This window comes from Carcharodon carcharias, chromosome 13 (assembly GCF_017639515.1).
Source record: "Carcharodon carcharias isolate sCarCar2 chromosome 13, sCarCar2.pri, whole genome shotgun sequence".
Taxonomy (NCBI): Eukaryota; Metazoa; Chordata; class Chondrichthyes; order Lamniformes; family Lamnidae; genus Carcharodon; species Carcharodon carcharias.
In genome coordinates, this window is record NC_054479.1 from 48,680,085 (window position 1) to 48,704,106 (window position 24,022).

The 24,022-nt window shown below is 46.1% G+C and overlaps 1 protein-coding gene across 3 annotated transcripts in view; it reads left to right on the forward strand.

Annotated features, from left to right (window-relative positions):
• The window catches only part of znrf3 (zinc and ring finger 3), a 262,915-nt gene that overhangs the window by 175,117 nt on the left and 63,776 nt on the right, over nt 1-24,022 (forward strand). For 2 of the 3 annotated variants that reach the window (XM_041203148.1, XM_041203149.1), the window contains exon 3: nt 19,978-20,052. The exons of the other annotated variant lie outside the window; for it this stretch is intronic. In XM_041203148.1, the coding sequence (XP_041059082.1) occupies nt 19,978-20,052 (75 nt within the window). The remainder of the gene's footprint in view (nt 1-19,977; nt 20,053-24,022) is intronic. 3 annotated transcript variants of the gene reach the window in all.

Sequence of the window (24,022 nt, forward strand, 5' to 3'; positions counted from 1 at the left end):
GGACCCTGGGTATGGCCCTACAGCTGGGATAAGGGATCCAGGGTTGACTGCATGAATAGTGGCAGCCCGCTCACACACACTGCTTTCCTGGAATTCAAACTCAACTTAAACCAGGATAGGAATATCTTTAATAGATCAAGGTACCTGCTGTCTTATCTCAAACCTCCTTCAGCCCTGGAACCCAGCGGGAACTCTGTGTACCTCCAATCCTCACCTCTTGTGAATCACCAATTCCCTTCGCCTCAGCTACCTAGGCCCTAAGCTCTGGAACTTCCTCCCTAATCCTCTCCGCCTCTCTCTCCTCCCTTAAGACGCTCCTTAGAACCTACCCCTTTCACAAAGCTTTTGGTCACTTGCCCTAATATGCGTCGGAGTGTCACGTTTTGTCTGGTAATGCTCTAGTGAAGCGCCTTGGAAGGTTTTACTATTTTAAAGGTGCTTGATAAATACATGTTGGTGTTAATGCTGAGCAGCTACAATATCAGACATTGACTGTTTCAAGGTAAATCAACTGCCTGTGTGGAAAGTTATGAAGGTGACCATCACGCTGAGGCATGCATTCACTTTGCCCCACAAACGTATTGTGTGGTAGGTGGATGTCTTTACAGCAATGCCTGTGCCTGATCCTATTTACAGTACGCAACTCGTATTCTGATGTTCTGGATTCCTGCGTTAAGACTGCAAACCAGTTTAGTGTGCAAATACTTTTACTTCAGCAAATAGTATGAAGGCTTTTTAAAGATTTGTGCTGGATGTGCAGACTTGAATATCACCTGCTTCAAACAGGGCCAGTGTCCAGGTATTTTTGTTTTTGTTCTAGATTTCCAGCATCCGCAGTATTTTGCTTCTATCCATTTCTAATAGTTAATGTAGTCTGAATTGGTATTTGATGTGAAAGGGATTTCAGATGTAAAGAAGTTGTAGGGATTCTTGGTCTTTAACACTTGCAGCAGTACCGAGTTGCAGAAGACAAACCTGGTTCTGTTAGTGAATGTTCCTGTACGACATCAGGCGGGAATAGAGTGCCACCTACTGGACAGTTAGCACTCTGCACCGTGAGCTTCATACTCCATTTACCAGCATTGTTCCCTCGGCAAGAAGGATTATTGTTTTACTGCAAATAACTTCAAATTTAAAGCACCACAATGGCAGAAACCATTTCGGTTCTACTGAGATCACAATCAGTCTGGCACAGCCCAACTTAAAAGACAAATCAAACCGAGGTTACCCCTCCTCACTGTGGATGACAGGGCCCTTAGCCGTGTCCGACCTATCTCCCGCGCCTCTGCCCTTACACCTTCCCCTCCCTCCCAGAGCCATGACAGGGTCCCCCTTGACCTCACTTATCACCCCACCAGCCTCTGCATTCAAAGGATCATCCTCCACGATTTCCTCCAACTTCAGCATGATGCCACTACCAAACTCACCTTCCCCTCACCACCCGGAAGCCGGCATTCCGCAGGGATCGTTCTCTCCGGGATACCCTGGTCCACTCCTCCATCACTCCCAACACCTCATCCCCTTCCCACCGCACCTTCTCATGTAACCGCAGAAGGTGCAACACCTGCCCCTTTACCTCCTCCCTTCTCTCCATCCAAAGTCCCAAACACCCCTTTCAGGTAAAGCAGCGCTTCACTTGCACTTCCCTTAATTTAGTCTACTGCATTCGCTGCTCCCAATCCTCTACATTGGAGAGACCAAATGCAGACTAAGTGACCGCTTTGCGGAACGCCTTCGGTCTGTCCGCAAGCATGACTCAGACCTCCCTGTCGTTTGCCATTTTAACCCTGCTCTCTTGCCCACATGTCTGTCCTTGGCTTGCTGCTATGTTCCAGTGAAGCTCAACGCAAACTGGAGGAACAGCACCTCATCTTCCGACTAGGCACTTTACAGCCTTCCGGACTTAACGTTGAGTTCAACAACTTCAGACCATGAACTCTCTCCTCCATCCCCTTTTTAATCCCCTTTTTTTTAAAAAAAAATATTTTTTTATCGACTTATTTTCATTTTTTATTCATTTATTCATTGTTTTATCCCTTTTTTATCCATGTTTTATCTCTTTCTTCATCCTTTTTCCCCAACCACTGACCCTTCCCCCCCACCCCACCCCCAAAAGGGTTATTTGTTCCATGTTGTTTTTTCACAGAGTGCTTACCCTTGTTCTGCTATTAACACTTTCTGCTTTCTTACCTTTATGCCACTATCAGCAACTCCTTTAGCCCTTACCACTGCCATTAACACCCCCTTTGTCTTTTTGTCCATGACATCTTTGTCAATCTCTCCTTAGCCCCCACCTATCACTGGCCTTCCATCCAGCTTCACCTGCTCCACCCTCCTTAAACAGTATAAACATCATCCCATTTCTACTTCTCTTTAGCTGTGAAGAGGGGTCATGCGGACTCGAAACGTTAACCCTGTTTCTCTCTCCACAGATGCTGTCAGACCCGCTGAGTTTTCTCAGCATTTCCTGTTTTTTATTTCAGATTTTCATCATCCGCAGCATTTTGCTTTTATCTTAAAATCAAATCCTTTATTGGTTGAAATTTTAATGTTCTGCAAGATTCCAGTGATTTGAATTCCAACAATTTGTTTCCACTTATCACCACCGCGCCCCCCCCCCACCACCCAAAAACATTGCCAATGTGCACGGATAGAGGTGAGTTTGTGCCCTTTTGTTTCGAGACCCATCTCGTTTTGGAAGTCGCATGGAAGATTTGTGTGACTCTTGTTCTGTTTTCGTGAGCTAGTGTCCCATCTGGTACTTTGCTTCCTTTTCCATTTTCTCTGCCTAGGATGTCTGTCACACCTGCCCATGCTCCCTCATGGTCTGCTGAGTGATGAGAACACATCTAACTAATCAATGAGAGGCCTCCATGGGAGCAGCACACGAATCTGTCCGTGCTCCCTCATGATCCAGCAAGATGCTCTCTGCTGGGAGAGGCCACTCTTTGCAGGAAGAACCCCTCCATTCGTTCAGCAGGATGTGAGACACTGGGGCTGTCTCTGCTGGAGCTGAAAAAGCTCTAGGAGGCAGGCTCAAGGGGCGGTATGGCCTACTCCTGCTCCTCTATTCCTTACGTCCTTAATCAAAGGCTCTTTAAATTGAAAAGGATTTTGATAGGGTGAATCAGGAGAGGGTATTTCCACACGTTTGAGAGTCAGTGTTGAGTGATGTCAATTTAAAATTGAAAACAAAACACGAAGAGAGGTTAAGAAAAATGTCTTGATGCAGAGTTGTTTGGATGTGGACTGCCTTGCCCTAAGGGAAGTAGATGAGGTAAAAACTGTCACAGCTTTTAAAGGATAATCGGATTAAATATTAAAGTGGAAGATGGTACAGGGATATGGGGAGGGCAGGGGCACTAGTTCAGGAAGGATGTGGCACAAGGGGCTGAGTGACCCTCCTTCTAAGTTGTAAACAATTTAGGTTCTGTGTTCAAACGCTTTGTAACAAAATTGTAAACATGTCCTTTGTACTGACTATGCCAATTTTGCTACAACTATTGAACTGAGGTGGTCTTCTGTGGAATTTTCACTTGGATTATTTGAATTATAAAAAAAAACTGAAACTGAATGATGAATTTGAACCCTTGTTCTGCTGAACGCTTTGCATATTAGGCAGGCTAGTAAGTGTCTAAATGGCGAGGGGTAGGCGTTCTGCTGAAATGCCTGTCAATCCACAACTTCCCTTCTGTAAAGCAAATGAGCGAGCTGGCAAGCGCCGAAATTGGGGGTCCAGTGAGCTTTGGTGAATGGGGTACCAATCCAGTGGGCTTCTTTGTTTTGGATGGTGTCGAGTGTCTTGAATGTTGTTGAAGCAGCACTCAGCCAGGCAAGTGGAGAGTATTCCATCACACTCCTGACTTGTGCCTTGTAGATGACAGACAGGCTTTAGGGATTCAGGAGGTGAGTTACTTGTTGCAGGATTCCCAGCCTCTGATCTGCTCTTATAGACACAGAATTTATATGGCTAACCCAGTTCAGTTTCTGGTCAATGGCATTCCCCAGGATGTTGTTGGTGGGGATTCAGTGATGGTAATACCATTGAATGCCAAGGGGAGGTGGAAAGATTCTCTTTTGCTGGAGATGGGCATTGCCTGGCCCTTGTGTGGCGCGAATGTTACTTGCCACTTATCAGTCCAATCCTGAATATTGTCCAGGCCTTGCTGCATGTGGGCATAGAGTGTTTCAATATCTGAGGAGTCGCAAATGGTGTTGAATACTGAGCAATCGTCAGTGAACATCCCCACTTCTGACCTTTTGTTGGAGGAAAAATCATGGATGAAGCAGTTGAAGATGCTTGGGTCTAGGATATTACTGTAGAAACTCCTGCAGTGATGTCCTGGAACTGGGATGATTTTGGCCTCCAAGAACCACAACCATCTTCCTTTGTGCTACGTATGACTCCAACCAGTGGAGAGTTTTCCCCCTGATTTCCATTGACTTCAATTTTGCTCGGGCTCCTTGATGCCACACTCGGTCAAATGCTGCCTTGATGTCAAGGGCAGTCACTCTCGCTTCTCTTCAATTCAGCTCTTTTGTCTAGAGCTGTGTGGCTTGGCAGAACCCAAACTGAGCGTCAGTGAGTAGGTTATTGCTGAGTAAGTGCAGTGTGATTGCACTGTCAACAACACTTTCCATCAGTTTGATTGAGGGAGACTGGTGGGACTATAATTGACCAGATTGGATTTTCCCTCCTTTTTATGGACAGGACATACCTGGGCAATTTTCCACATTGCTGCGTGGATGCCAGTGTTGTAGCTGTATTGGAACAGCTTGGCCTGGGACGTGGCTAGTTCTGGAGCACAAGTCTTCAGTACTATTGCCGGAATGTACTCAGAGCCCATAGCCTCAGTTCCTTCGCCCGTTTCTTGATACAAGTTGACTGAATATTGGCATCTGTGATTGTGGGGCCCTCAGAAAGAGGCTGAGTTGGATCATCTGTTCTGCATTTCTGCCTGAAGATGTCACAAATGCTTCAGCCTTGTTGTTTGCAATGGGCTCCTCCAGCATTAAGGCTGGCGATGTTTTTGGAGCTTTGGCCTCCTCCAGTGACCTGTTTACTTTTCCACTGCCATTCATGACTGGATATGGCAGGACTGCAGAGCTTTGATCTGATCTGTTTGTTGTGGGATCGCTCAGCCATGTCTGTAGTGCACTGCTTCCATTGTTTAGCATGCATGTAGCCCTGGCTTCACCAGTGGTTGGTACCTCACTTTTAGTTATGCTCACTGCTGCTCCTGGCATGCTGTTCTACACACCTCACTGAACCAGGGTTGATCCCCTGGTTTAATGATATTGATACAAGAGGGAATATGATGCGCCATGAGGTTACAGATTGAATTCAATTCTGCTGCTGCTGACGGCCCACTATCTATGTCTGATGGGTGCCCAATTTTTACCTGCTGGATCTGTTCTGTCTCTTTGTTATTGCACAGTGGTAGTACCACAAAGCATGACCATTTCTTCCAATTTGACCATATGGATCTTCTCATTGTTTAAACCTTATCAAGGGACCACCGGGCCAGGGATGAGAGCGAAGACGCAGAAACCTTTCACATTACAGGATCACTTTGGACGAAGAAAGCCCTTCCTCTTGTTTGATCTCATCCTTCACAATAGCCATTCTGTCATTTTTCATTACAATTTCCAGCTGTTTTGAATCCAGTGTCCCAAACCTCAACTACCACTCTTGGCGACCCGTGACCCATCTGTTGATCACTATCTTATAAAGAAATACTGCCTTTGTGCTATTTATAATAAGCTTGCTCTTACAACTGTGGACCTACCTCATGTATCAGCTCCCTTGGATTATTTGAATGTATTGTTCAGGCTTCATTTTCGCCAGCTCATGAAGTATCTTCTATGTCTGTGTGGTGCCCTGTTAGACATATCTTGTCAAGGCTGAAGAGGCTTAGTTTATTTATCCAGTCATTTCTGATAGTTCACCCCTCTAACACGAGGGATCAGCCTCATGGCTCAAGCTCGCTAAACTGAAGCTTTGCAATGGAGAATGGAATCTGAGGGATACTTGCTTGTCTTCAGCTCAGGAAGCCAGCTGCATCAACAGTGCGTGTGCAACATTCCCATGTTAGTCTGCTGAAACTGAAGCCATTTGAGCCAGGCATTTGTATCTGGATGAAAAGCTGAAGGAAGCAACACCATTTTATTGCACAGCTCATTCTTCTCTGTTTTGAAGCCAGGGATTGGAGAGCAGTTGGAGGCCTGTCCACTGTGGGCCTTGTCTCTCGAAGCTTGAACACGCACTTCCCTTTTGCCGTTAATCCAATCCAACTAAAAGTCAAACTGGCCCAAGTTTGGTTAGGGTTGGAGTAGAGCCAGATGCCATGTATTGATCCTTCTAACCCTTTTGCATCAAAACTGAAAGGATCATAAAGTATCACTTCTGCTTGGAAGCAAACAAAAACTTCTCTGGGTGAACTCCCAGGGATCTTCCTCTTGCAAATTCCCTGCTCCAGGGAATTTCCAGGGAAATTCCCTGGAACGGAAACCAAAAGCCATCAAGGCCAGGAGCCAAAGATCAATTCACATTTACACTGAGTTAACTGATCATAGCCAGGATAGCAGTACAGAACTACAGTTGCCTCTGGGTTAGGGCAGGGGAAAAGTCAGCCTGGTTTCTTATGAACATACGAATTAGGAGCAGGAATAGGCCACTTGGCCCCTCGCGCCTGCTCCACCATTCAATAACATCATGGCTGATCCAATAGTGACCTCAACTCCACATTCCCACCTACCTCCGATAACCTTTCACCTCCTTGTTCATCAGGAATCTTATCTAGCGCTGCCTTAAAAATATTCAAAGTCTCTGCTTCCACCACCTTTTGAGGAAGAGAGTTCCAAAGACCCACGGCTCTCTGAGAGAAAAGATTTCTCCTCATCTCCGTCTTAAATGAGCGACCCCCTTATTTTTAAACAGGGACCCCTAGTTCTAGATTCTCCCACAAGAGGAAACATTGTCTCCACATCCACCCTGTCAAGACTCCTCAGGATCTTAAAGATTTCAATCAAGTATCCTCTTATACTTCTAAACTCCAGTGGATGCAAGCCTAACCTGTCCAACCTTTCCTCATAAAACAAGCCGCCCATTCCTGGTATTAGTCTAGTTCTCTGAGGTGGAAGTTGCATCAACTTGTATATCTGACAAGCACAGATCATTCTTGGCTATGATGTGCCCTCAGTTTGCCTCTATCCATGGAAAATGGCTGCTTGGGTGAAGCCCACACCTCAGCATGAGTTGACAGATTAAGGAGAGAAGTTAGAGGGTTTTGGGGGCGAGATGGACAGCCCTCCAAACTGTGTGTGGTCCTCATAATTTGAAGCAGAAATGGACTAGAAGAACGTTTGTCATGAGAATATTGCAAAGCTGAACATGGCTGCTGCAGTCAAAGTGTTAAAGCCTCACTTCTTATGTTGCTGGTTAAGTTTATTCCTTGAATGAAATAAACACTGCAATAAATCAATGAAGTTTACAGCAGCTGCACTATCACAGCTCAATTCCCATTAACAGCCCCAGTGTGCTGCACACCATGCATAAATTCATTCCTCTGTAGCTGTGAGGGACATGTCCTTAATATCCAGCTCTTTGAAGTTCAGAAATAAAGTGTCGACTCCCACCTTATTCGAGGAAGCCTGTGAAGTTTCCATTTTTTTCCAGTTCCTACAGCGTCCAACAACAGGTTTGCACTTTAAGACATGCTGCTTTTTGAGGGGAAAGAACTTCATGCCTCCATTCTGCAACCCCCCCACCCCCCCAATCTCCCAACTCCATTTTATTTTCCCACCACTTTCTAAGGGGGAAGCCTTCCATTGTTTATGATATGCAATGAGATGATAACAGTGTCTTCCTTATCCCCCATTAAAAGTAAAAACAGGTAGCGGTAGATGTGCATCTGTAAAGAGAGAGGACAGGTGACGATATCTCAAGTGTGTATCTTTTACACACACGGGCACTTTTGGGGGGACCCCTTTTGATTTTTTTTTTCTTCAGAGGTATTTCCGGCACTTCACTCCCCACCCCCTTCTCCTGTGACCATCTCCACCAACCCCCATTCCATCCACAGCCACAGACAGCCTGGCTGAGATTAGGAACTCACACTGTGGAGAATCAGAAAGAACAATCCAAAAACATTTTAGTAGGAACAGTAATTTGGAGGAGATACGATTCAGAGTTTTAAGCTAGAGAGCTGTGAGCAGTGTTGATGAAAGCAGCTTATCTAACTTTGTCTGGAAACGGATGCAAGTGTTGCATTGAATTGCCCAGAATCGACAGCACAGCAGTCGGCCATTCAGCCCAGCAGGCTATGCCAGTGTCTATAATCCATAGGAATCTGCAGCTACGCTAGTTAGCTCATTTCACACTGCCACACCTCACCCCCCCCACCCCACCCCTTTCTCCCTCTATTCTTCTCCCTCATGTGTGCAAGCAAAAAGATTTAATAAACCTTAATTAAGGTTTTAGACTGTGAAAATGCTTATCCCTAAAGTCAATGGATATCTGGAATAGGCTCACAGCTATAACAGTTAATGCTGCACAAATGAACCTAGTAATACAGTCCCCACTGTTTATAATAGGCATATCAACATGAATGCAATTTGCCTGCTCGACGTGAAAGCCAGTATAACCAGTAAGCATTTTGGCAGTATTTTATCCTACTGTATGTACTGTAACCAAGAAGATTTACACTGATGATACTCCTCCTTCAGGCACCATGCCCTAGGAGGGCATTGGCAACCATGGACTTCCATTGGATTGGGCCTTGTTTATGCTTGGCAAAGTACTGCAGTGGTTGCCATTGGCTTCTGCAGTATGGCTGACCAGGAAACTTCCCACTCTTAATTCCTGCCATCAGGTGTGGTGGAAGGTATTTAACAGGTGGATTATCAACCTTTTTGGCCGCATTATGAATACATCTTCCCTGGCCATCAAGTCCTGAAGTGGGGCTTGAACTCAGACCTTCCAGCCCAGTGGTAGAGACTCTACCCCGGCACCACAAGACCTCCTTCACCAGCATGATAGCTGCTGTAAGTCCTTATAACTGAATAGTGCTTTCATTAATCATCCTAAGACTGTCAATGGAGGATTCCTTGACCAGTAAATATAAGTAAGCTACAAGCGATTGTGTAGCAACTAAAGGTATAGCCTCTCCTGCGGCCTGTCAGGGGCCACGTGATGTTCTGGGAGGTTCTGACCAATGAGTAATAAACGCAGGCAATCCAAGGGTGGGGCTTCCTGACGAGAGTCCTGATTGAGCATGTAGCACCTGCAAATCTCTGTGTAATAAAGTTATCTGTTTCTTATTGAAATCTGTTCTGTCCATCAAGTCATTACATTTGGCTGCAAGGGTAAAATAGCTTTGACACTGCATCTCACCTTGTTACCGTGAGTACATCGAATCTTAAGAAAACGAAAAGACTACTCACCAATCATGCCACTCTCGGCAGAATCGATCCTTATGATGCGACTATGGAAGGCTGGAGCCAGTTTGTAGAGCACCTTAGCTTTTATTTCATAGAGATCGAAATTACTGCTGAGGAAAAGCAGTAAGCCGTCCTTTTGTGTGTATGTGACAGTGAGACATACAATCTCATTCACAACCTGACGGCCCTGAGCGCACCCAATTCTAACTCCCATAATGAATTAGTGACCTTGTGAAAACGCACTTCCAGCCAAAGCCATCTGTAATAATGCAGAGGTTTAAGTTTAATTCCAGAGTTAGGGCCCCGGGAGAGCCCTTTGCAACCTATATAGTGAACCTTAAGCAGTTGACAGAACACTGCGACTTTGGGGGCACATTAAATGAGATGCTGCGGGACTGATTAGTCTGTGAAGTTCAGGACGTCACCATTCAGCGCTGCTAACTCGCCAAGGACGACATCGACTTTATGCGCACCCCAGAAATCTCCTTCGCCATGGAAAGCGCTGCAAGAGACTCGCAAGCTTTGCACTACATATAAAATGGTGCTGTTCTTCATGTGGGGCAGGAACCTACCGCCGACCATGGTGCGAAAATCAGACCCACAGCATCGAAGAGGGAGGCAATATCCGCTGTTAGAAACATGAAAAGGCCGAGTAGAAACACTTCAGCAGTGGCTCCAAGGTTAATTTGTTATAGAGGTGAAGGTGACCACGGACTGGACACTTGTAAATTGAAGGAGGCAGAATGCCATTACTGCCATAAGAAAGGTCACATAGTGAGGCAATGCAGGGCAAAGTCGAAACAGCCCGTAAAGCAGCAAACCAAAATGATTGAATTAAAAAATACAGCAGAACCTAAAGCTGCCGACGCTGACATTTATTCCCTATATAATGTAACCACTGTAAAAACTGAACCCATCACTGTCACAATCCAAGTTAATGAAAAGCCACTAATAATGGAGGTGGATATGGGAGCCTCAACTATGGTGGTGGGAGAGCACACTTTCAAATACCTTAAAGGTAGACAGCCAATAAACCTGGAGCAGACAACTGATAAATTAAAGACATACACTGGAGAATCTATTCAGGTAAAGGGCATCTCCACAGCACCAGTGCCTTAGAGGCAACTGACAGCCCATCTGCCTGTGATAATAGTGAAAGGAGAAGGACCCAGTCTTATGGGGCGAGACTGGTTACAGAAGATCAAGCTTGACTGGTCTGAGATATACCACCTGAAAATAGGAAGAGTTCCTGAACTGCTAAAGAAATATGACAGCGTATTTTGGGATGAATTAGGTAAGTTAAAAAGCTTGCAGGGCAAGATGTATGTGGATCCTCAGGTGACACCACATTTCTTTAGGGCCAGACCTGTGCCTTCCACATTGAAGGAGAAGGCGGACCAGAACTGTGCTGGTTAGAAAAACTGGGCATCATCCAACCTGTCCAATTCTTGGAATGAGCAGCACCCATAATTCCAGTGGTTAAGCCTAATCAAACCAGATGCATTTGTCGGGGCTATAAATTGATTGTGAATAAGGCAGCAAAACTAGACAAGTACCCCATTCCAAAGATAGACGACCAATATGCGAAGCTGGCTGGAGGCAAGTGCTATACGAAATTAGATATGAGCCACACCTTCCAACCGTTAGAACTGGAAAGCTGGTGGAGAGAAGACGCGACTATTAACACACACACAAGGATATTTATCAGTACACCCACCTACCCTATGGAGTATCATCTGCATGCGCTATCTTCCAGAGAACCGTGGAGAGTCTTTCTCAAGGACTTCCCCGAGTGGTAGTTTACCTAGATGATGTCCTGATCACAGGGTCAACCGAGACCGAACGCTTGGCCAACCTGGAGGAGATGCTAAGAAGTTTCATGGAAGCCGGCATACGATTAAAGAAGGAAAAATGCACATTTCAAACGCCAGAAGTTACTTACATGGGTCCCAGGGTGGATGCCATGGGTTTGCATCCGGTAGGGGAGAGAAAGTTTAAAAGATGCGCCCTCACCATCCAATGTAACTGAGTTCAAGTCCTTCCTGTGTATGATCAATTACTTTAGCCGCTTCTTGCCTAACTTATCAACTGTGTTGCTACCATTATACTTGTTGTTAAAAAAGAATCATCGTTGGTTGTGGAATTCACAACAGGAAAAAGCCTTTCTGCAAGTAAAGAAACTGATGCATTCGTCATGTTTATTGATACACTTTGACCTATCAAGAGTTGGTATTAACATGTGGTGCCTCTCCTAATGGTATAGGAGCTGTGTTATCACATAGAATGGAAGATGGATCAGAAAGGCCCATTGGCTATGTCTCAAGAACCCTCTCCACAGCCGAGAAGGATTGTTCCCAGCTAGAAAAGGAAGGTTTATTGGTTGTATTCAGAGTGAAGAAATTCACCAGTACCTATATGGACAACATTTCACCAATGTGTAAGGCCATAAACCATGAATGGGTTTATTCAGTGAGGATAAGGCCATTCCACCAATCGCCTCAGCAAGAATACAATGTTGAGCTCTGATATTATCTGCGTATGAGTATAATTTTATACACTGTTCTGGCTTACACATTGCAAATGCGGATGCACTCAGTTGTCTCCCAGTACCAGATAGCATTGTACATGCTCCTGTTCCACAAGAAGTTGTGTTATTACTGAATTTTCTGGATTCTTTACCTGTGCAAGGCAAATTAGAAATTGGACAAACAGAGATCCAATAATGTTGAAAATCAGAGATTTTGCTTTGCAAGGATGGTCAAATTCACCTGTATCTGAAGATTTGAGACCGTTCCATGCCAGAAACACAGAGTTAAGCTGTCAAAATGGAATTTTGTTTGGGGATCAAGAGTTGTCGTCCCATCACAAGGTAGAGAACCACTCTTGACAGAGCTTCACAGAACACATCCAGGCATATCAAAGATAAAACTGCTTGCACAAAGCTATGTCTGGCGGCCAGGCATTGACAGTGACATTGAAAGCATGATCAAGCACTGTCTCTGTTGTCAGCAACAACAGAAGTTGCCCGTTTCAGCTCCCCTGCATCCATTGTAGTTGCCTGGTCGACCCTGGGTTAGACTACATATTGGTTATATAAGACCATTTTTAGATATCACATTTTCATTGATTGTAGATGCACTTTCTACATGGATGGATGTAAATGAAATCAAATCGCCGACATCAAGTGCAACTATCAAGAAGCTGCATTCCTATTAACATGCTTGGCCGACCTGGCCATGTATGGCCAAGCTGTTTCAGTACAACATCGGCATCTACCCGGCTATGTGGAAAATTGTTCAGGTACGTCCTGTACACAAAAAGCAGGACAAATCCAACCCGGCCAATTTCCACCCCATCGGTCTACTCTCAATCAGTAAAGTAATGGAAGGGGTCATCAACCATGCTATTAAGTGGCACTTGCTTATCAATAACCTACTCATCGATGCCCAGTTTGGCATCGGCCCAGGGTCACTCAGCTCCTGACCTCATTACAGCCTTGGTTCAAACATGTACAAAGGAGCTGAACTCCCGAAGCGAGGTGAGAGTGACTGTCCTTGACATCAAGGCCGCATTTGACTGAGTGTGGCATCAGGGAGCCCTAGCAAAACTGGAGCCAATGGGAATCAGGGGGAAAAGTCTTCACCGGTTGGAGTCATATCTAGCACAAAGGAAGACGGTTGTGATTGTTGGAGGTCAGTCGTCTCAGCTCCAGGACATCACTGCAGGAGTTCCTCAGGGTAGTGTCCTCGGCCCAACCATCTTCAGCTGTTTCATCAATGACCTTCCTTCCATCATAAGGTCAAAAGTGGGGACGTTTGCTGATGATTGCACAATGTTCAACACCATTCGCAACTCTTCAGATACTGAAGCAGTCCATGTCCAAATGTAGCAAGACCTGGACAATATCCAGGCTTGGGCTGACAAGTAGCAAGTAACATTCGTGCCACACAAGTGCCAGGCAATGACCATCTCCAACAAGAGAGAATCTAAGCATCACCCCATGACATTCAATGGCATTACCATCACTGAATCCCCCACTATCAACATCCTGGGTGTTTCCATTGACCAGAAACTGAACTGGACTAGCCATATAAATACTGTGGCTGTAAGACCAGGTCAGAGGCTAGAAATTCTGTGACAAGTAACTCACTTCCTCATTCCCCAGAGCCTGTCCACCATCTACAACGCAGAAGTCAGGAGTGTGGTGGAGTAATCCACACTTGCCTGGATGAGTGCAGCTTCCACAACACAGCTGAAACCATTGTCCCAGAGACTGGTCCATTATCTTTCCAAGTACAACTGGAAGGTAGAATCTTTTGTAAGCATATGGATCATATTCATGTTAGTGGGACAGTCCAGCAACCAGCTATTCCAAAAACAAGAACTGTTCTGTCGAAGGGTCATGAGGACTCGAAACGTCAACTCTTTTCTTCTCCGCCGATGCTGCCAGACCTGCTGAGTTTTTCCAGGTAATTCTGTTTTTGTTTTTGTTTTTGGATTTCCAGCATCCGCAGTTTTTTTGTTTTTAACCAGCTATTCCACCTGTGATTAACAATTTCTGAGGTGACAGATCAACCTAGAATAGGCATGCTCGAAGGCTCTGTAGAGTTGCTAAGCCCTAAACTGCCACTTTCTAATGATGTATCTCATGCTGCAATTCCAGATTGTAGACCCTGTTGAGGAACCTCAAATGGTAAAGCTATGCTGCTCTAGCCATATAAGGAGAGCACCTCAGAGACTTGATCTTTAATCACCCAATCATTGTAAAAAAAACTGAAAGGGGAGGAAATGTAGTAACCGAAGGTATATCCTGTTGTTTATCGGGGTCACGTGATGGTCAGGGAGGCTCTGACTAATGAGCTCTAAGCGTGGGCAGTCTGGGGGGTGGGGCTTCCTGACGAGAGTCCTGATCGAGCATGTAGCACCTGAAAAGCTCTCTATAATAAAGTTTATCTGTTTCTTGTTGAAACTTGTCTGGTGTGTCAAGTCATTACAGATTGTTTTAAAAACATTACATTGATTTAGATTATTTTGGCCAGCATAATCTAGTTCACCTTCTGTTCTGATGATAACATCTTTGTTATGTTTCTTAAGAGTATCTCGCCCATTACAGCCGCAATATACACAGAGCAACAAAACATTTGGAAGCAACAAGAAATTGGGTTAGTGGAATGACATTTAAAGTCAGCTGCCAAAGCTTTCTACTTTAACTGAAAAGCTGCAGTTAAATGCTCAACAATTTTTGCTTTTCTTGGAGGGTTGAATAAAAAAAAACTACATTTAGACAAGGAAAAAGACTGAAAAAAAGACCTGTTTGTGATTAGAGCTGAAGCACCCTAGGTTTTCTCATAAGCTCAGCATGTGAGATTCGAAGATTCCTGATGAGTGAGCACAATTGTTGCTTCACAAAAGAAATGCAGCGCTTAGGGGACTCTCACTGGCAACTCGGAAATTGGCTTTAGTGCAAATAGATAAATAGTAGTTGCTTTTTGGAAGTGCCTGCCTGTTTTAAACTTGTCTGTTTTAAATGATGGGTGACTGTGGTCGGGATTTTCTGGCCCTGTCACGGGCGGGACCCGTTGTGGGCGAGGCGGCGCCCCAGCCGGAAGCCCATTCACTTGTGGTAGGACCGGAAGATCGCGGCGTGGAAAATCCTGCCGCATATATGGAATCTGCATTATAGGAAGGATGTGATTGCACCAGAGAGAGTGCAGAGGAGATTTACCGGGATGTTGCCTAGGCTGGAGAGTTTAGTTATGAGGAGAGATTGGATAGACTGGGGTTATTTTCCCTGCAGCAGAGGAGATTGAGGGGGGACATGATTGAGGTATATAAAATTATGAGGGGCATGGATAGGGTAGACAGGAAGGAACTTTTCCCCTTGGTGGAGGGATCAATAACCGGGGGTGGGGGGCATAGATTTAAGTTTGGGGGCAGGAGGTTTAGAGGGGATGTGAGGAAGAAATTTTTCACCCAGAGGGTGGTGGGAATCTGGAACTCACTGCCTGAGTAGTAGAGGCAGAGACCCTCATAACATTTAAGAAGCATTTGGATGTGCACTTACGATACCATGGCATAGAAGGCTATGGGCCGAGTGCTGGAAAATGAGATGAGAATAGTTAGGTACTTGTTTGACTGGCGCAGACTTGATGGGCCAAAGGGCCTTTTTCTATGCTGTAGACCCCTGTGACTCCAAATGCAAAAAAAGAGAGACTTGCATTTATGTGACATCTTTCACAATTGCAGGGCAACGTTTTTGTTTTGCCGAGTTTTATTGATGGTTGTCCTGCCGTTGACAGCAGTGCAATATGAACGTATACTTGGCTGATGTTGGAGCCAACGGGCTGACTAGGTTAAGTCTAATTGTCATTTTCCTAATGTTGCTGAGTTGTCTACCTGACAGTTCCTGCAAACAATTTCCATGCATCAGTGATAAAAACAAAAAAACTGCGGATGCTGGAAATCCAAAACAAAAACAGAATTACCTGGAAAAACTCAGCAGGTCTGGCAGCATCGGTGGAGAAGAAAAGAGTTGACGTTTCGAGTCCTCATGACCCTTCGACAGAACTTGAGTTCGAGTCCAAGAAAGAGTTGAAATATAAGCTGGTTTAAGGTGTGTGTGTGGGGGGGCGGAGAGATAGAGAGACAGAGAGGTGGAGCGGGGGCGGTGAGGTTGTAGGGACAAACAAGCAGTGATAGAAGCAGATCATCAAAAATGTCAACGACAATAGTACAATAGAACACATAGGTGTTAAAGTTAAAGTTGGTGATATTATCTAAACGAATGTGCTAGTTAAGAATGGATGGTAGGGCACTCAAGGTATAGCTCTAGTGGGGTTTTTTTTTATATAATGGAAATAGATGGGAAAAGGAAAATCTTTATAATTTATTGGAAAAAAAAGGGAAGGGGGAAACAGAAAGGGGGTGGGGATGGGGGAGGGAGCTCACGACCTAAAGTTGTTGAATTCAATATTCAGTCCAGAAGGCTGTAAAGTCCCTAGTCGGAAAACCCCTGTCGCTTGCCATTTTAACACTCCACCCTGCTCTCTTGCCCACATGTCTGTCCTTGGCTTGCTGCATTGTTCCAGTGAAGCCCAACGCAAACTGGAGGAACAACACCTCATCTTCCGACTAGGGACTTTACAGCCTTCCGGACTGAATATTGAATTCAACAACTTTAGGTCGTGAGCTCCCTCCCCCATCCCCACCCCCTTTCTGTTTCCCCCTTCCCTTTTTTTTCCAATAAATTATAAAGATTTTCCTTTTCCCACCTATTTCCATTATATAAACCGCCCCCCCTCCACTAGAGCTATACCTTGAGTGCCCTACCATCCATTCTTAATTAGCACATTTGTTTAGATAATATCACCAACTTTAACTTTAACACCTATGTGTTCTATTGTACTATTGTCGCTGACATCTTTTGATGATCTGCTTCCAACACTGCTTGTTTGTCCCTACAACCACACCACCCCCCCCCACCTCTCTGTCTCTCTATCTCTCCGCCCCCCACACACACACCTTAAACCAGCTTATATTTCAACTCTTTCTTGGACTCGAACTCAAGTTCTGTCGAAGGGTCATGAGGACTCGAAACGTCAATTCTTTTCTTCACCAATGCTGCCAGACCTGCTGAGTTTTTCCAGGTAATTTTGTTTTTGTCTTCCATGCATCAGTATTGCAACCTGCTTCCTAAAGTGGATCATGGATTATATAAACCCTGGATCGGCAGCATATAAACCCTATTTGATAAAAAAAAGGGTTAGATGAACACCTGGTTCGTAACAAGGCTGTAGATTACATGGATAAGTACAGTTGGAGCTCATCAAATGCTAGGTGGAACCCAAAAGCCCCTAACCTGCTGGGTTTATGGAAGGGCCATACCAAGGACTAAAACTGTTACAGGATATATGCTGGCGAATACTGTACTCTGGAATTTTAATTGATTTACCTTTGGAGGGGAGATGGCAAGAAAAAACTTTCCTCAGGAAGTTTAATGAGTTGGTTAAACTCCAAGATAAAGGAGGATTCTTTATGTTGTACAGAAAGGATGGGATTGATGAGGCAGAGATTGTATTCGGCGTGAGAAAATGGGAGAAATGGACAGTCCACTGTAATGGCGGAATCCTCTGTCCCAGTGACTTTCCTGGGTCTCACGGCACTAAAAATAAACTATGGATCCCTTTGGAGAGCAGGCACGTGCAGGGAACTACCACAAATAATAAGAGTGGCTGAGGCAGGGAAAACATACTTCAGACAATTTCATCTGAACAGGAAGGAGTAGTGGCATTTTATTTCCACAGGCATTTTCAATGCTCTGTGTTGAATTAGAAGGCCTGATGGTATTTGAATTACAAGCGTATGTACTTAGTGGGGCCTACCAGCATGATACCTTGAGAAAGCCTCTAATACCTTCCTTCATTTTATGATGCCATTTTGATATGACTAGACTGAGTGGTGCCTTGTGTTGCCAGAATCTGGAAGCAGAATTTTTTTGATTTTTTTCAAATGCTGAATGCCTAATGATAAGCATGCTTGAGATAAGCAGCCCCACTAGGATATTTTAGCTTTTATAGTAGGAAACAGTTCTTTCCATAGTTGAGGGGAGTTGCAGACCTCACACTGAAATGGTTTCTAGACTTCAGAGAACTGGGAAAAAAAACAAATTCCAGTGATTGATGAACAAAAGATGTCACAAATAGATGGTTTATCCCTTGGCTGCAATTCAATGCTGATGAAATACTTTCATCTTTTGTCCCCCTATTTTCTCTTGGTAAATGCAGTGCGCAATGTGAAATTGAGTCACAGATTGGACCTATCCTGGGTCTATGCTAAATTGGTCAATCTCAGCCAACACTTGGCCACAGCATCCCCTTGCTCATGGAGGGAGGGGGTGAGGAGAGGAGCATTAAACCAGGCCTTCCACTCCTGCCTACTATCTAGTGGCAATGACAAAAGGAAAATTTAATAATATTTGCGCCTGAACTTTCAGGATGGCAGGGGCTTGGTGTTGATTGGCATAAGGCAGGACTTCCACCCCTTACTCAGGAGGAAGTTCCACCTTGGAGAGCTGCTGCCCAATCAGATTGGCTGGCAGCTGTCCAGTCCCTCTAGGCACAGTGCTGGACTGGCCAGAAGAGGCACTGTGTGGAGCTGCCTAGCACTAAGTCCTGGGAACCGAACAGCAGTTAAGTGGTAAGGGTCCCAGGTAAGGGAAGGTCTGGGGGGTCGCGAGTTAGGCGATCAGAGGATAGGCTGGGAGGGGAGAGAGGTCCGGAGGTCACCAGGCCTTAAGGCATGGGTGCCCCCCAAGGGGGCTTCTGATGCAGGCAAACCCCCACCATCCTGACCGAGATCGAACTTAATTTATTTTTACTTGCCCCCCCTGAGCTGTCATTTGCCTGCCAGCCTAAAAATTGAGGCTGGGTGGGAAGAGGCCCTTAAGTGGCCATTTAAAGGCCTTAACTGGGGCAAGGGCAGGCTTCCCATCCAAAGCTTTACCCACCACAGTGTAAAGTTGTGAGCAGGAGGGAATCCCGTCCATGTAATTTCACGCCCCCCCCTCCACCCCCCCCCAACTGCAGCCGCCTCAGAACCCACTTGGAGGGGACAGGGCAGTGGGAATTGGTGGCAGGGGTGGGGGGCGCCTAAAATTCTGGCCTTGGAGCATTTCTCAGTGCCATGCCAAAACATTTCATGCAAAATTAATTGCTTTGAAGTGTTTTTACATAGACATTTGTGTAAACATTGGATGAAGACATGATTGGACTTCCTCAATGACACTTCTTGTCAAGGCACACATGTTAAGCATGGCAAGGCACCAGAGGGCTATTGGTCATGGGGTCAGAAACCAGCATAAGCCTAAAAGGGGAGAAAATTTGGGGAGAGGACAAGAATAACATGCTCGGAATGGCATTAGGGCACCAATTTGTTCCATGGACTAGTAGAATTAAAGTTCATAATCTCCATTCCTGCCCTCTGCCAACCATGCCAAACTCTGAAATCTAAACATTGGTTCTATGCGGAATAATTGAACATGGGGCCCAGTGTTTCCTCACAAGGAGGAGAGAGAAGATGGATTGGAGTGTCACCCCGTACCCATATCGTGTATCTCCTGGCATCCAGTTTTAAAGCACGATTCAGGATACTTGCCAACAAGCCATTCATTTAGCTTGCATGACACGTGTTACGATGGAGACAGTGAGCAATATTTAAAGATGGTGTGTTACTGTTAAAAACGGTAATCTTGTAACATTTTGGTGACAAATCATGCCACATTTAATTCAACAGTCTACCAAACCAAATCAAGGTGTATATAGGTGTGAACAATTTGGGGTGGGGGAGAGAAGGGAAGTAAATATTTATCTTCTGCAGCCTGTATTCTCTGAAAAGTGCTCTGGCTATTGCGCCCAGTAAAATATTACTGAGTGTGCTATGCATTGTATTGGAGAAAACAATATCGCTTGTGTGCTTACTGTAGTTTTTGTTGGTTTGAAATGTTCTTTGTACTTAAGAATCTTGCGCTTGATTTTGCAGGCTAAGCGGGCAGTCCAGAGAGGAGCAACAGCTGTCATCTTTGATGTATCTGAAAACCCAGATGCCATTGACCAGGTATGGAGTAGATTCTCAGCATAGACCTGTACGGAGTTTGCTAGGTCATTTTAGAGCTAAGGAGCAAAGCAGCGAATGATGCCAATTGCTCTGGTCACTATGGACTTTGTGCGATATTGTGAAACGGATAAAAGTGAATCAGCAGCACATTCTACAGCTCTGCCCATTTTCATTCCTATTGAAGTGAAAAGCTATCCTAATATGGAATGGTAGTATGATTTTACAAGAAATACCAGAGGACTAGGTGTTTTTGATTGAATCATAGAAAATTACAGTGCAGAAAAGATTCCATTTGGTACATTGGGCTCATACCACTGCTAGTTCTGAAACTGTCAACTCTAATCCCATTATCTATATCACTTAGCTACTACCTTTTCATATATTTCTTCAATTAACTTTTAAATTATGTTGTAGGGCGGAATCATTCCAGATTTGCAGTAAAGGGCGGAAAAAAAGGACATTTTTCCCGCCGGCCGCAATAGTGGGTTTTCACGCTGCATCATCCCATTCCCAGTGAGTCCCATCTCATTAATGATGCATTCCTAGGAACCATGTCGGATTGCTGGTGGGGCAGCCTTTGATTTACCTGCTCCGCTGTCGCTTCAAGCCATCAGTAACCTGGGCACCATATTTAAAGCCAGCACTCTCTGAGGGATCAGAAGCTGCTGCAAAGTCATGGCTGCCAAAGGGAGGAAACATGCTGCCCCCAAATTTAGCAGTGCCTCCCTTGGGCACCTACTGGATGCAGTGGAGGCCCGTTGTGAAGCCCTCTACCCCCGCTCTGGGCGAAGACCAGTAAGCATGGTGACAAATTCAGCATGGGAGGCGGTGGTCAGTGCCAATACCCTGCAAAAGAGGACAGCCACCCAGTGCTGAAAGAGGATGAATGATCTCTTCCGTTCCGCCAGAGTAAGTCACTCTTCTCATCACGCTCAACTCACACTCACAAACCCATCACACATCCTCAGGGAGCTCATTCACTGTCAGTGCAAGGGACATCACCATTCACTCTCTCACACACACCCTCAACTGCTCTGTGGATCATGTCCTCATCCCGTCCATGGCCCCACTCACCACCCACACATGCCAGGTATCCTTCTCATCTGGCCTGGCCGGCACCCTGCTTACACTCTCTCCATCTGTCTTCATGCAGGACAAGCTGGCACACAATAAAAGGGAGAGGCTGCAGACTGGTGGAGGAATGTCTGAAATCAAGGTCCTCAATGACTTTGAAAATAGAGCCATCCAGCTGACCGGCGACGATCCGGACTGTTCCTGTGCTGACGCTGAGTTCAGTGGTGCTCAATCAAATGAGAATCCAGCAGTGCAACATCCATTAGACAACAATGCTGTGAGTCACTTCTCCTGTTCCACAGTCCCTTGCCACGCACTAATGATCTCTCCTTGCTTTTGCAGGCACACCTGGGAAGTAGCCGAGAGGGTCCACAGTCCTCAACTGAAGTACCTAAGACACCTCAAAAGAAGACTCTGATGACACCCTTGTTGAAGGCCCATCACAGCGCTCACCCACACCCTCCACCAGTGCAGAGAGACACATGTCGGCGGGACGTAGCTTTAGAGTAGCCTCAGGATCACAATCTGGTGAGAACAGCACACAATCTGTACCGCGGCAGGCAGCGGCAGGGATCTCCCAGATTACCAGCATTCGGAGGATTGCTGCAGGCCATAAATCTACTGAGTACGAGTCAGATGAGGAGTCTCTAGCCTTGGTCATACCTCAGTTGCTGGAGCTGCAAAGGCATGCTCAGGATCATCAGGAAGGGATGTCCGCTGCACTCCTCAGATTGTAAAGCACGACAGAGGAGTCCATCCGCCTTCAGTTTGAGGTGATAATGCCTGCATACCAATGCACAGAGGTCAACACTGGTAGGATGGCGGCCGCCATGGAGATCTTGGTCCAGGTCATTAGTTCTGCATTGCTGGATGGACTGAACTCCATCGCTGACACCATAGTTGGCCTCCAACCGTGTCAATGCAAAAGGGGTTAGGGACCGTTCGATCTCACTCCAGCTTCCCCTCTCCTCAAGGAGACAGCTAGGGGCCCTCAGGCACCATAGAGAGGAGGATCAGCAGGCATACACCCCAGGGCCATCCACCCAGGTGATTCCAGGAGTGTCTGACCCATCCGAATCCCCTCTTCTGTGACACCAGCAGCTCCAGCTTCACAGGATGAGGAGGGTGCCACTGCCACATAGCAGGACCCCAAAAGCAGGCCGAGGCCCTCCAGGTCTCAGGCCTCCAGAGGACGCCTGCCAAGGTCATCGCAGACAGGGCACAGCAGTTATCAGACCTGGTGTCAGGGGAGCACCAAGATATAGCGGCAGGGTTAGGAAGGTTAAGAAGATGTAATTGCACAGCCTGGGCACGGTGTTAATCACTTGTACTTAATGTGCACAATTATGAATAAACTCCCAAGAATGTCTCCTCGCCTGTGTCTCCTTGTTCTGATGAGCAGTGTTCGTGTCACTTGGATGTGAAACCTTAGTACCTGCACAGGATAACGGCAGATGTCTCAGTCCAGGGCCTCTTTGTGCAGTGTGTAACCTTCAGACCAAAGTGATGGTTCAGCTTCACACTCACTGGATGCTTGCACCTCGATGGTGCTTGTGATTGCTGCCAGAATGTTGTGGGCAGGTGTCACAGAGTTCCGCTATTCTCTCTGAGCACTCTCAGCATTTTTAAGGTAGGGTTGGCCTCCATCTCTTCAGCATCTGTGACCAGCTGTGCTCCTGAAGGGCTCAGGTGCTGAAGACGGACAAAGGATCAGGCGCATTTAAAGTTTCATGGCTGCATCTCCATGATATGACCCTGATCCCAAAGCTCAAGTGAGCTACCCTCGGCCAAACAGGAGTCAGATGTTCACAGATGATATGTGAAGACCTATGGAGCATCCTCACTGCATGTCGTCATCATCTTCCTGGGATCGAGCGACTATTAGGGCGTCCAATGCGTCTCTATGACATAAGCTGTGGCACTGAGGGTATGTGTGCTGCCATAAGCCACACAGGAGTCAAATGTTCACAGGTGCAAGGTGAGGATGTCAGGACTGTCCTCACTGCATCTCATCAGCATCCTCCAAGAATTTTGTGGCCATGAGGGCCTCGCGAGTGTGCCTGCCTTGTCCGGCCAGTGCAATGGCCTCAAACAGCATTCTCACCTTTGAGGACCTCAGCATCCCCTTCGACATTTTCCTCATTGGAGGCTATGTGCAGCTCCTCCATCTCCTCCTCAGCCAGGTCCTCCCGCTGTTGCAGCACCAGGTTATGGAGTGCGCAGCAAGCTACAATAATGTGCGACACCCTCTTTGGACTGTATTGCGGTGCTCCACTGGACCTGTCAAGGCACTGGAATCTCATTTTCAGTACGCCTATCGTTTGCTGCACCAAAGTTTGGGTCGCAGCATGAGCCTCGTTGCTGCAGTCTGAGGCCGCCACTTGGGCTTCATCAGTCACATCATCTGTGGGTGGCCCTTGTCCCCCAGGAGCCAACCCTGCAGCCTCTCTGGACCCAGATAGATGTCAGCGATCTGAGACCTGCTCAGGATGTAAGAGTCATGGACACTTCCTGGGAATCGTGCACAGACCTGTAGGATGCATTTGTGGTGGTCGAGCACCAGCTGAACATGCAGTGAGTGGAAGACTTTGCGGCTGACTACTTGTTGCCATGAAAATCTAAGTGTCACGCGAGTGCAGTCAATGGCATCCTCACCGCAAATTCCTGGGCTCTTGCTTCCTGGCTTTCCTGATCCATGGAGAAATGCACAAAGTTCTGTGCCTTCACAAAGATGTCGCCTGTGATGGATCAGTCACCTGTGGAGTCCTGAAAGGAACCACTGGTGTAAACATTGACCGCCATGGTCACTTTCACGGCCACTGGAGGATGTCCTCCATGTCTCCGTGGCGCCAAATCCTGCAGCAGGTGACATATATGACTGACCATTTACCTTGAC